Genomic DNA, 14,196 nt, shown 5'->3' on the forward strand with positions numbered 1-14,196 from the left:
TTCTTTTGATTAGGCGGGGCAAACAATGCCATTGAGAATCCATTTGTGAGGTTGGAAAGTAAGCACCGCATGAGGGTTCAATGTGCCCCGATTTCATGATTTTATTTTTTAATTTTTAATTTTTTCATTCTTGGAAAGTATCTAATAAAATATCTTTACAGAGTCCTGTCCCGACCTCTCCATGTTCCAGATAATACCAAGCATCATGAGTCTGCCCTTGACACTTCAAGACAATGTGGAAGCCACTCAGGAATTTTCACTTCCTGAAAAAGACCTTCCTCCTTCAAGGACATATCACTTCTTGCCAAGGTCTCATAATGCTGCAGAAACAAAGAATGCTCACCCTGCCTGGGGAGTCACCAGCTTTCCATTTCTGTCATCACTGGTTTTAACCAAAAAATGACTATGGAGTCTCCTCCCTCCACCCTCAGCTTCTTTCACCACCCTACAGAGTGTCCTGCCTGTGGAGACTCTCACATCTGCTCTCAGGGACGCCAACTACGAATGCCCAGCTTACCCAGCACTTGGTCGGTACGTGGGATACCAAATGCTTAGAGAGGTCATTTGACTCACCAGAACTTTATGATATAGGTTGTGTTCTAGTCATTGTAAAAACAAAAACTGAGACTTTCCTTAGAAGGTAAAGGCGTTTTACGTAGCTCGGTAAATAGCAGAGTAGGCACAGGGACCCGGTCTCTGACTCTGGAGCCCATCTTTTCTTCTACTTACGTGACGGGCATGTTTGGCCACAGTGAAATTCACATCACTGGCTACACCTGCCCTCCCACAGTTCATGTCAAACATGTGGAACCCCAAAGCACATATTTGGGTAAATACCAGGTAAATACGCAGCCTCACCTGTTGGAGACAATCCAGGAGAAGACACATTTCTGGTTGGTGTCAATCCCCACCTCGTTGTGTTTCAGAAACCGCTCCTGGTGCTCAAAGGCACGGATGACAGACAAACCTGACACAGTCTCACTGAAGTGAGAGTAGATCGGGGACCTGGTGACAGAGTCCAGACGTTTCAGCTGGCGGGCAGTGGCCACATAAAATATCTAGACGCCAAAAGTAAAGAGTCAGTCACACAATCACGTTGCATAAGCAATATCCCTCCCTCGGTAGCCCTTACTCAGCGTCCTTCGCCTTGACGGGCACAGCCCATATTTGAACAGGACAGAAGCCTCCAGTCTCACCTCTGGCTAGATGAGAGAGGCCCAAAGGAAGAGGCTGGTGGGGAAAAGAAGATGAAAGTGAGGAGACTATAACCACATGAGAAATTTTGTCAGCCTGATCCATATTTTCCCAAGAACCTGCATACACTGTCCAAGCGACAGTTTTTGTAGCAGCTAGAAAAATGGTCTCCAAATGGATTATGTAAATTGCAGCTGAGACCTAAGGGGCGTGGAAAGTGGAGATGGGCAGGAAATGGCCAGAGAGAGGTATCCTGAGGTTCAGATAAAAATTGAACAGAGTCAGGTAAGTGACCAAACTGTGCTTCAGTGCTGTATGAAGGTGAAGATAGTCCCGGAAATATGCGGAGTGTTGCGAGTCTAAGCACCAGAACTAAATGTAACAGAGTGTACAGATGACTCTGAGATGCAAGGGGTGACGGAGGAGGTTCAGCGGGATGAGGTTCAGTGGTGCTGCTGTGAAGATTTGTTGAAACCAGGAAAAGCTGGGCATTTGAGAGTCAGAATTCAAAATGTTATACCTGCAAGTTTCCTTAAATATCCAGCTTATTTGTTGGTTTGTTATTACAGCTGAAAGGCTGTTATTGAGATAACAACGTACCTGAGGAACTTAACACAAATACCAGGGGGTGTCACCTTACCGTAGGTGACAAGGCTGCCCTTGAATGCAGGTTTTCAGAATTGTTTTCCCAAGGTGAACAGATCATCCCAAAGAATTCTCTCCACAGCTTCTGTCCCCTCATCAGTTTTTAATATGGGAATGGAGTCCCTTCCTCTTGCCCCAGTTTTTCGGTGAGGCATGGCTTTCTAGCTACCTGTTCCCTCAACGACATACTGACATTGAGCCTAAGTCATCCATAGATATCCCGGTAAAACTGCAACTGCCCTGAAGGGAAAAGAGATCTACCTCCTGCTGAAATACATCTCCAAGACATCTCCGAGCAGATAAGCCTAAGCCGATCAAGGAAGCAGCCATAGCATAACCCTTCTAGAGGCAACCAATGACCTAACCATTATGGGGGATCTTACAGAACTTCAAGATCGTCCAGAGTCAACCTGAAGGTAGTCCTGGATCCAAACATAAATCTGCCCCACATAAGGTTCTGGGGGGGCAGCAGCTACGGTGAGATTTGCTGTGAACCATGTACCAACTGGTGCTGACACTTGAGCTTTAGACAGTGACCTATGGGCTCCTTGGTATATCCATATAGGACTAAATGACAAAGATGCTGGAGAGGACCGAGTCACTAGCAATCGACAAAAGAGAAGAGTCTCAGGAAAGAGCCTGGGCTTTTGTAGGTAGAAAGGAGAGGAGACCTGGCTATTTCCAAACCTACCTGAACGGACACATAAATGATGCCAAGAGGAATGATGACGACAACGAAGACTGGAGTGGCCGTGCAAATCATGACAAGGGTGCTGATTATTCCCAGAAAACACAATATCCAGCTGCGCAAGGATAAGGGAAGGGTGTCATCCACTGTGGAAATATCCTAGGAACACATAATTAGAAGAATGGTATAGTAATGGATTCCTGTGCCATTTTCCATCTTCCTGATTCCAGCAGAGAATTTATTTGATTCTGGGTTCCCAGTGACTCCTCCACTGAAGCATTTCATCATCTTCATTTGCAATACACTGTTCTCCTCTCAATAACCAATCTCATTTCTGCAATTTCTTCATCTTTCTAAATTCCTCCAGATATGGCAGTCACCCTTCACCTTTTTCAATAAACTTGGTAAAATGGTTTTCGCTCTTCTCAGTGAAATTCTCATTTGTCAAGTTTATTAAACCATTCATTACATTGTAAGCTAACAGAGCCTTACAGGTAAATCCTCCTATAACCAAGCCAATGCAATTAATCTAACTGTACCCGGGTCCTAATTCCATCGAGTACCTAAATAGAACCTGGCACATGACTAGCACTCAGTGTGTTTGAAAGCTCCGGTCAACAAGCCTGGTCACCCCCTCGTGACTGAAGAACCATCCTCTAGCTGGGAAATTGTTTTCTCCGCCAAACATAGAGCTTCAGGGGGAGAGGAAGGTGGAGTTCGAATGGGACCCTTCCCTGACTAGTGTTCTAACTAAGTAACCCAGAGGTGAAAAATGGGCCTTACTGCCATACTGAGCTTCATGTCATGTTGAATAAATGAGCAGATGGATGGATAGATGAATGGAAAATGGTTTGGTATACTATACAAGGATGCCTGACGTATACTTTGGGTTTCCCTTACCTATTATTTCTTAGATTATGTTGATTCTACAATTAGTAATATGTGAGTATCAAGGTGAATTCAAATGATCTCTGAAGTAAGTTTCCCATCGTTTTTTTTTAAGATTTTATTTATTTATTTGACAGAGACAGCCAGTGAGAGAGGGAATACAAGCAGGGGGAGTGGGAGAGGAAGAAGCAGGCTCCAGCAGAGCAGGGAGCCCGATGCGCGGCTCGATCCCAGGACCCTGGGATCACGCCCTGAGCCGAAGGCAGACGCTTAACGACTGAGCCACCCAGGCACCCCTAAGTTTCCCGTCCTGAATGACTCCTGAGTCTAATTTACTTTCCCAGAGTCATAGCAGAACGCAAATAAGTATGTCCAGGATTAGCAGAAAAAAGAAATCCTCACCAGCTATCCGTTCTAAGTAGATTACTTTTGACCCTTACTTGGCACAGATTCTCCAGCTTGCTTTCTTCCACCCCACCCCCTTCAGCTCTTCTTAGGGGCTCAGCCATCAATATAGAGGATTCTAAATCAAACTCTCCTTTATAAGCAGGAGCCACCTTCACCTACAAAACTCACCATATAATCAATGACAGTTTCCTTTTTTCATGCAAAAGCAGTTAGCAAAATATGACGGTTGCCTTACTAATGCACAGTAAGAGCTCTGTGTTCTTTTTCAGAAGATTAATTATATATATTTTGCAACATCAGAAAAGAGTGTGAATTTTTGCAAAATTCCTGTGAGAATCTCCCCATCTAAAATTGTATGCTTTTTAAGGTTCCATTGAAGGCAGAAAACCCATTGAAATGGTCTCCAATGACCTCACGCTCCCCATTTTTGTCCTCGAGGAAAGTGATAAATGGAGACCAGTCAACTTGCCCACTTTTGAAGCAGCCACTATGTCCCTAGAACCTGGCTGTGGGCTGGCCTTTCTTCTGTCAGCTCCAAAACCAAACAAATAAGGGTCCGAAGCTGCTCAGACATTTCAGAAAATGTGCTCCCTCTTCTACAAATAGAGAATCAAAACTGTGCTCATGACAGTTGACGGTTACTCAGAATTCCTTGGTTTCTGCCTCTGTTCCTGAAATTTTTGACTCCTACGCATTAAGAATCAGTAAGTTCGCTCTGGCCCTTGGAAGAGAGCTGTCTAGGATCTTAACATTCAGGAAGCATTCCAGTGCTCCTATCAGGTGCTCAGTAAGTGCTGTTGAATACATGAATGTGAAGGGCTCCAGGATCTGCAATATGTGGAAACCATGTTTTAAACCTTGTTAAAATTATAGGTGGCTCTCTTCCATAGTCCAGACCCAATTTATTCTTAAAGTAGCAAAGATAGAAGCAGGAATGGAATAGAGACCAAGCAAAGGGTTATCCTGTTTTCCCTTTTACTCACCAGCCTAGCCAGTGATTGTGCTTTTACTTGTTTTTTCCCTCTGCAGAATAATCCTCATTTTGCTTCTACCGCCAACCCCCTGCTCCACCCTCTCCCTGGCTAAGTAAGTTCCTTCAAGGACTTAAGTCTCATGTTTTCTGATATTTCCCACTTGTCACCCAGGCTGAGCTAGTACTGCTGTTCTCAGTCACTGTTTTGTGCTCCCAGAACACCACTATATACACATTGTTGTTACGGGTTTTATTGTCTTCTATCATACTCCTTTATTTCCTTGTCTCCCTCACTAGATGGTGAGCTCCTTAAAGGGCCAGAGCTTTTCATCTCTGTATCCCCAGGATCCTTGGGACCTTGCACAAGATACACAATAAACATCTGCATGCTAAGTGGACCAAAGAATTATAACTGCATGGTGTTGCCTAGGGGGACAGGAGAACTCAGTCCCTATCTGAATGGAAAGATCTTCAGCATAAAAACACATCATACAGCCGTTTAGATACTTACACCAGCAAACCTGTTCACAATCCGGCCTGTGGGTGTTGTGTCAAAAAAACTCATGGGTGCTTGAAGGATATTGCTTAGCAGTTGCCTATGAAGAATGCCTGATGCGTACGTAGAACCATGGGCACTCCAGAGATTTGCCATGAGCACAAACGCACCTAGAAGTGGAATCAGTTTGGTCGGCACGATGCACAGGACTTGGGCCAAGGACACAATGGCATTTTTTCCCCCCAGAATCCCACAGATTCTGCAAGAGATGGCTGTCAAAGCCATCAGACGTACCTTGTGCTAATCCCAGAGCTCCATAGACACCAATTCTCAGGTCCCTCTGAGATGCTGGATAGTTAGTGCCATTATAGGTTTTAGAGTCATTGGTCCAAGCACTGAGCCAGAGGTTGGATCCAATATAAGCCACGGAATTGATCACATAGGCAAAGATGATAAAGAATATTGAACACCATCCTATTGCTTGTAGGTACTTCAGGTAGATGGAGAATTTCACCTGAAAAGCCCCCACCCTCAGTGTTAGAAATTCTAATGGCTTTTGGTGAGGAATTACATAGAATACCAATCACAAGGGGGAGTGGAGACCCCTGGAAAACTGGACAGCAGGTAGCAAAATTTGGTAATCTATGGTCTATTTCTGCATTGAGCCAGGATAATAGATGCTGAAATATAGTGCAGGGGAAATAACATCACATTGTTAATGAGCTCCTGGATGCAATTAAGGGAGAAGGATAAAAACAGAGTGAGACAACCACACACACAACAGAACGGGATGGGGGTTATACAGCAGACCTTGGAATTTGTTTTTATTAATTTGGACTTAAGTTAAAACCCAGGTCTTAGGTTTAAGGTCTTCAGTTTTATTAATTTGAATTGTGGACTCTCAGATTGATTTATTAGTGTTCTCTGGCTCTAAGACTTGCATCTCAAAGCAGTTTTGTTGTTCTCTCCACATATCAGAATGGAATTACTTATGAAATGTGCTATGAGGATATTCACAGGAAACCTGTCATTCTTGGAAATATGATTTAATAGAAAGCCCAAAGCCTCTACCAACATTTCAATGACAAATTTAATGATTTGCAAAGCACACGGGACCTATCTCTCTGGTAGATATATATTCAAGTCATCAAACGAAAATGTTCAGATCCCAAACCTTATGTATCACCTCAAATGGTACTTTTTATTGTGGTGTTCACCTTTCCAGTTTCCATGAATTCCTTCTTAATTAGTTTTTGTCCTTTCACTAGTTCCTCCTCCTCCTTCAGGGTGTTCACATTCCGAGTTTTCAAAGAGTTTCTTAGGGATTTCCGATGCCTGCTGTTGGACCTAGAAATGAGAAATTGAGAAGGGGGGATGCGTTCCTGAGCATGTGGGTGCATCCCGGGGTCTTCTTGCAAGCACATGCCACAGGCGCTCTCCTTACAGCCAAGTGCATTTCAGAACGGATGGCTCTGGGGAAACATGCCACCCTACTCCACCTCTCCTCTCCATTCAAAGAAACAAAGGAAGAGCTGGGAGTGACCCGGGGTCCACTCCCTCAGGAAAAGCCCACAGAGAAAAAAAGAATGATCACGTGGAAATATGGAAGTGATGAGGGCTGCCAGCTGACGAGATAACCAACCTGCGGCTAAGTGTTCGATGAAGGCTGTTCTCTCTTTTCATGGTTAAGGCGGCCACATCCTCAGGGATTTCCTCCACACTGGGCATCAGCCCACAGTCATCTTCTTCTTCAGTGTCCTCATTGACTAGGAGATACATCAAAAGTTAGGGAGATGGCGACATAGAGCTGCAAAGTTCTATGAACAAGAATTATTTTCTGATCTTCCTGGCCCCTCAGCAAGAGATCCCAGATGTACACACAGGTTGGTAATTTTGCTCCAGAAATATTACCGATTAGCACCTCTTCTCATTGAGAAGTACCATGATAAAGGAGAGAGGAGTTTCTAGTAGAAGAAAAAATGGTCGAAAGGAGAGAAATATTCCCATAAGCTTCTCAGTTTCTTTGTATCAGGAAAAGAACTTTTTAAGGGTTATAGTAGATAAGCAGAAGAGTCCTAATTCCCAGAATTGACTAATGAGGTGAGTGTAAATGAAAAATGTTCGTGAATTTCAAATAACTTTACAAAGTTTTATGAATGTAAAACATTTTTTATTTTTATATTTTTTCTTTTCCTTTTGGCAGGGGGGAGAGGCAGGGAGAGAGAGGATTCCAAGCAGGCCCCATGTCCAGCATGGAGCCTGACACGGGATTTGAACCCACAACCCGGAGATCATGACCTGAGCTGAAATCAAGAGTCGGATGCTTAACTGACTGAGCCACCCAGGCGCCCCTGAATTTAAAACATTTAAAAAACATACCCTGCAATAAGAAATTAAAAAATTAAAAATAAAATGTAAAACAGCCTGGGCATCAGTGACAATGGTAAAGACCTCTGGAAATTGTTAACTCCATAAAAGCAATGACAAAATATTATTAAAATCAACTTTATAACTCTGAAATTAACCAATCCTGCAACAATCCAAGGAACATTTAAGAAAAATGGCTAAATCTCAGTAAGAACAGTAAGTTTTGTGATAGTTTAATTTACCCCATTCCCATCCCCCCTTCCTTCAGATCTGCTGTAGCCTAGAATACTAATAACCTCAAAAACATGGTAACTACAAAAAATCAGCAGCCTCCTAACTACTGGAGGGAGCAGAATGTGTTCAAAAATCTCCCAAAAGCCTCATCCTGGAACCAAACCCAAGTCTGTCTGCCCGATAAACAGCAAGGGCAATCACTGAGATACTGAGTATTCAGCAAGGAAAGGGTTTATGCAAGAGGAGGCCAAATGAGGAGAGAGGAGGACAAGCCTTAAATTTGCCTCCCCAAAGAAGGAGAGTCAGGGGAATTTAAAAGCAAATGAAGAAGGCCTGGGTAAAGAGTTGCAGTTGTAATTACTAGTCCCATTAACCCTTTAGTTACCAGTTTCAATCCCTAGAGAACTGTCATTATTTGACCTGGCTGGCAGTTTTCTAGAAAACTCCATTCACAGGGCTTGTCTTTATTGGACTGGACTTGGAGCTAGCTTAAATAATCAGCAGCAACTGTTTGACATCACAGCTGCCTGAGGGATGATAACAGTTGGGGCAAAAAAGAAGCTAAACAAAAACTTAAAAGGAAAAGCTGGGCAAGAAGATACCCTTAGGGAGCTTTGATATTTTTTATGTATTCCTGGCAATTGAGAATGCCACACACATGGGTAGGGCTGTTCACATGCTCGAGAAAGAAGTGAGAAGGCCCTATTCTCTTACCCCGGGCTAAACTTCAGACTCTGCGCAAGCAGGAAACAAAAGGTGATGTAGAATTGTGAACTGCCTGCTGGAGTGTTAAGGACATGCCATCCCCCAACCATGCACACATGCACACAAAGCCTTTCAGAAGGAGCTTAGTGACTTATTGATTCCAGGACTTTAAGGAAATCTCCGTCCAATCATTAGCTGACCAACCAAGCAAAGACTTCCGTGGCCACATAAGACAAAGAATACAGATTTCATAAGAACTAGTTCAGGAAACTAAGCAGGAGGAACAACAAATCCTGACAGTGGAAGGTGGGGAGCAAAATCTTATTTCCAGAGTTGCATTATTTAGAGTGACCAACTCTCAATGAAAAATTGTGAGACATACAAAGCAAGAAAGCATGGGACCATATACAGGAAAAAACAAAACAGTCAACTGGGAAGCACAGACACTGGACTTACCAGAGAAAGACTTTAAAATGACTATTATAAATATATTCAAAGAACAAAGGGAAACCATGTCAAAGATCTAAAGTAGGAGAATGAGTTCTCATCAAATACAGAACATCAGTAAGGGGTCAAATTTAAAAAAGAAAATAGAAATTCTAGAAAAGTACAATAACGAAAATGAAAAATCCACCAGAAAGGCTCATGAGCAAAAGAGATGGAGCATGTGACTTCATCTGATCAACCGTCTTAGCAGAAATGCTGCCGGCTTGGACTGGAGGGGACAGAGACAGGACTAAATGAAAGAACACTGTCAGACTGCTAGGAATCTACCGGCAGAAAATATACCAATAGAATTATCCAGCTGTGAACATGTGTTATCCTTCAAGAAAAGGGAAAATTGGCCCTGGGGTTGGCTACTCCTCAGTTCCAGAGGGTGGGACCACTGCCCAGGGCTGGAAGGGTTGAAACCACCAGCCAAGGCTGAGCCTAAACAACAGAGACAGCATCAGGCCCAACAGGAGCATTATCGAACCTTAAAATCTGGTGGAATTCCTTGCTTGGGATTAATGACCCCCTTTTTCCTCCTGATCTTTCCCTTTTGGAATGGGAATGTCTATCCTAATGCCTGTCTTACTACTGAAGCAGACAACCTGATTTTACAGCTTGACAGATGGAGTCTTGGGACAGAATTCTTCTCCAAGTCTCACCCACAACTGATTTGCGTGAATGATGAAATGTGGGACTTTGAACGGACATTCAGATGAGATTTTGGACTTAGAGTTGATACTGGAATGACTGAGACATTGTGGATGTTGGGACGGCACGAATGTATTTTGCACATGAGAAAAATATGAATTTGGGTATGTCAGAGGACAGGTGTGACAGACTGAGTTCATATGTTGAAATCCTAACCTCCAGGACCTCAGAATGTGACCTTATTTGGAAATATGCTCATTGTAGATGTAATTAGTTAAGAGGAGGTCAGATGGGCCCCTAATCCATTACGTCTGATGTCCTTATACCAAGGGGAAATTTGGACATAGATGCACACGTGCATAGCACGTGAAGAGGAAAGCAGAGAACAATGTGATGTGTCTACAAGATAAAAATGCCAAGGATTGCCAACAAACCCCCAGAAGCTAGGGGAGAAGCTTGGAACATGTCTTTCCCCATCATGTTCAGAAGGAACCAATCCTACCAACTCCTTGATTTTGGACTCCTAGCCTCCAAAACGGTGAGCAAATATTTATTTGCTCTGTTGTTTAAGCCACTCAGTTTGTAGTGCTTTGTTATGGCAGCTAATTAAGAATTACACCAAACCAGTATTGGTACAGGTCCCCTTGCCCTTCCCTTCATTCTACCATGTCATGGCCTGTACCTTGAGTCCCAGAACCAACAACAACAGCATGCCAGGCATTGCTCAGAAATAGTCAGTGTTTACCAGAACAAAGGTGTGATGAACTCTTTTGCAAACTGACCTTTGTACCATAAAGGACAGGTTTCTTCAAAGGGGCTATCCACCCATGCGGGTATATAAGAGAATCTAGAAACTCAGATCATGGCCAAAGGCCGAGGCTGGGGCCGGGGTTCGACGGGGAGGCTAGACTTAGCATAAGGAAACTGTCAGAGCAGGTCATGGTGATATAGCTGACTGAGCAACGACTGGGGAATTAAGCATCAGACACTGCCCTTTGGATTGGGACCTTCGCTCCCCAGATAGGTGCTTTTAGTTTCCTCCAGGCCAGTCCCTAGAGTACATAAATGCTGATAGAAAGTTCTGGCCTTTCTTTCTGCTGGTTCGTGTTACCCCTGACCTGGTCTCCTGGGATGGCTGCCAGTCTTTGTCACCTATTCTTTGCTCCTGCCGTATCCCTCCAACACTTACAGACTTTCTGGTTGAGGCTTTTCTTTCCATCTCTTGTGCTCCCAGGGTGGTTTTGAACCATCATATTTCCTGACTTCAACACCTGCATGAGTCCCCACTTGCGGGCTCTATAGCTACTCCCTCTTCCAACTGACTTCTGGAATGCACCCTCCAGGTCTTGCTTTCTCAGGCTTGATCTCCTGCTGGTAACTGCTACCTAGAACTGTGTACAGGACTACTGTTGGCAGGTTCTTGGGAAGGTCCTCAGGGATCAGGGCTCCACTGCTGACTAGAACTAACTGATGACCCCAGTGGTGGTGGTATTAGGGGCTATTCCTGTGATAGACTGTGAGACCATGCAACTGCCATGATTTTTCCTGATTTGAAACACCCAGTGGTTTTTGGTATATTTTTGTCAAGATGCCTTTGTTAGGGCTTATCAAGAATTTTGCAGTACACTCTTAGTACCAGCCTATGAAGCTGTGCAGGAAATGGTTTTAGTGGATTCAGGGTAGGTGAGGTGGGATGTATAATTTGAATCAATAGAAACACAGCATCCCTGAAAGGGGGCCTTTGATGCCACTACTGTTTCTTCCACAAGGGCTAATCACCCCAAATCTTTAGTCACACCCTTCTAGTGTCCATCGACTACCCCTTAGAGACCATATGAGCAAGATGAGCCCCCAGTTTGGCTCAGGCACAGAGTTTCTATGTCTGTGTTTCTTTACAAAGACAAATACAAAAATAACAGATTTTGGATCTCTGGATAATTCACTTCCAAATCTAACCTACTGGATACTGAATAGTTCAGGAAGTAAATAGTAGTTTATAACTCCTACCCTTTCCATACCTAAGCTTTATCCTGTTCCAATCTTCCCTACTTACCTGTGGCCTCTTCCTCAGGACCCGTCTGTTTTGTGAACGTCTTCAGAATCTTAGCAAATGGTCCTTTCTTGGCCAGCAGAGTGCTGTAAGATCCCTTCTCCAAGATGGTGCCATTCCCCAGAACCACGATCTCATCCACTTGGGGAAGAAAGTGAATGCTATGCGTAACCAAGAGTCGAGTCTGAAAAGACAACAATAAGTTGTGCCAATGCCTTCCGGCTCTGAGATGCTCTGTCCACCACCATCCTTGGCTTGCTCTTAAAAAGGAAAGGAATTAACCTCCCACTAACTATGGGTAGCTAATTTCCAATTACCCAGAATGTCTACCACCTTCCTTGGCAAAAAGAGAGAGAGAGAGAAACAGTCATCTTAATTCACTGTAGGGCTCTGTTTCAAAATATAGCCCTGACCGCTTGACCTCTTTCACTTCCGCTTTCCTTCCCAGTACCTTATCCTGACACCAAACCCTGTGTGTTAAGAGGAGACTCCTTCCCTTGTGAATATATTCAGTTATTTTCCTGTAGTGACAGCGAGATTTGCCCTACACACATTCTTCTAGCTTCCTGGGAGCTTAGGAAGGTCACTTGAGATCAAAGCCTATCAATATAACCAATGCATACAAACCTAATAACTAGCTAACTAACTTCCCCTTCAAATAACCAGCTAACCAACTGCACTAACAAGAGCTGCTCAGATTCTTTCAGCACATGAGATATACTGTAGGGGCATCAAACTTTGTCTTCAGCCCAGGACCTCCCTGGTGTGGGAGGCTGGTCATCCCTTGTATTCCTGTGCATCTGAGAATCACACTAACCAATGAAGCAGACTCCAGTTGGAGAAAGACAAAGGCTCAGGGATCAGTAATGCAGTTCCGACAGGGCTCTTGGGGTTGAAATGGGCCTCTGGAGAGAGAACCCAAGCCACCACCTCTGCTCACTACTTCATAGCCCCACAGAGAGGAGATCCCACTTATCTGGAAGACCCAGGAAATGCTCACCCCCCCGCCCTCCAGTCTCAGCTCAAAGCCAACTCTTCTGGAAGCCTTTCCTGAATCCCCAGGTAAGACTTGGGTATCCCTCTGAAGCTTCTATTGTGTTTTGTATAGACTGCCATTAAAATAATTCTTGTATTATAGTATTATTGTTTGCTTTTCTGTACGTCCTCCCATTAGATTGTATGTTTACTTGAGAGCAGGGACCAGACCTTTTCATTGTGCAAGCCCAGTCTTTGCAACAAGTCAGGCACAGGGTGGTATACAGTTCATGAATGAATGGAGCCAAGAGGCCTTACGGACAGGAGTCAGAACCAGGAATAGGAGGGAGAGGGAGTCCCTGTTGACTCATTGATCCAAGAGAGGCAAAGGGCCTCAGTGGGACAGCAGCCCACCCATCCTCTAACTTGGCGCATATCTTGAAAGAAACAAGCCAAACACAGATGGAGTTTTACTGACCAATACTCAGGGAGATGTTCCTGACAGCCCTCATTCTACATTTGCTGTTGGTGAGGAACATATTCAAGCCCTCAAGGGGCTCTATCAGGCCCCTCCCCCTCTTTCAGCCCACAGTGTCCAGGCAAACGGGCAAACTGGCCTGTGGTCAGGAAAGCCTGGTCTTACTGGCAAGACTTATCCAAAAGAAAAGAGAAAGGACCCAGATTATTAAAATTATGAATGAAAAAGGAGAGGTCACGACGAGCACCATTGAAATTGGAAGGATTATTAGAAATTTTTATCAACAGCTATATGCCAATAAACTAAGCAATCTGGAAGAGATGGAATCCTTCCTGGAAACCTATAAACTACCAAGATTGAAACCGGAAGAAATTGATTCCTTAAACAGGCCAATTAATTATGAAGAAATTGAGTCAGTGATAAACAACCTTCCAAATAACAAAACTCCAGGCCCGGACGGTTTTCCTGGGGAATTCTACCAAACATTCAAAGAAGAAATAATACCTATTCTCCTAAAGCTATTTCAAAAAATAGAAACAGAAGGAAAGCTACCAAACTCATTCTATGAGGCCAATATTACCTTGATCCCCAAACCAGGCAAAGACCCCCTCAAAAAGGAGAATTACAGACCGATTTCCCTAATGAATATGGACGCCAAAATCCTCAACAAGATACTTGCTAATAGAATCCAACAGTACATTAAAAGGATTATCCATCACGATCAAGTGGGATTCATACCTGGGATGCAAGCGTGGTTCAATACTCGCAAATCAATCAGCGTGATACATCATATCAACAAGAAAAGACTCAGGAACCATATGATCCTCTCAATCGATGCCGAAAAAGCATTTGACAAAATACAGCATCCTTTCCTGATTAAAACCCTTCAGAGTGTAGGAATAGAAGGTACATTTCTCAATCTCATAAAAGCCATCTATGAAAAGCCTACTGCAAA

At 43.8% G+C, this 14,196-nt stretch overlaps 1 protein-coding gene across 2 annotated transcripts in view; it reads right to left on the reverse strand.

The window, feature by feature from the left end:
* ABCC2 (ATP binding cassette subfamily C member 2) overlaps nucleotides 1-14,196 on the reverse strand; it is a 70,808-nt gene that overhangs the window by 8,387 nt on the left and 48,225 nt on the right. For both annotated transcript variants that reach the window (XM_087862808.1, XM_045784365.2), the window contains 7 exons: nucleotides 11,792-11,972; nucleotides 6,935-7,058; nucleotides 6,510-6,639; nucleotides 5,587-5,806; nucleotides 5,308-5,462; nucleotides 2,531-2,686; nucleotides 859-1,058 (listed from right to left, as the gene is read on the reverse strand). In XM_087862808.1, coding sequence (XP_087718934.1) covers nucleotides 859-1,058; nucleotides 2,531-2,686; nucleotides 5,308-5,462; nucleotides 5,587-5,806; nucleotides 6,510-6,639; nucleotides 6,935-7,058; nucleotides 11,792-11,972 — 1,166 coding nt within the window. The remainder of the gene's footprint in view (nucleotides 1-858; nucleotides 1,059-2,530; nucleotides 2,687-5,307; nucleotides 5,463-5,586; nucleotides 5,807-6,509; nucleotides 6,640-6,934; nucleotides 7,059-11,791; nucleotides 11,973-14,196) is intronic.

The sequence above is a fragment of the Ursus americanus genome, chromosome 6 (genome assembly GCF_024610735.1).
Source record: "Ursus americanus isolate L20-20 chromosome 6, mUrsAme1.1.p, whole genome shotgun sequence".
In the NCBI taxonomy this organism is placed as follows: domain Eukaryota; kingdom Metazoa; phylum Chordata; class Mammalia; order Carnivora; family Ursidae; genus Ursus; species Ursus americanus.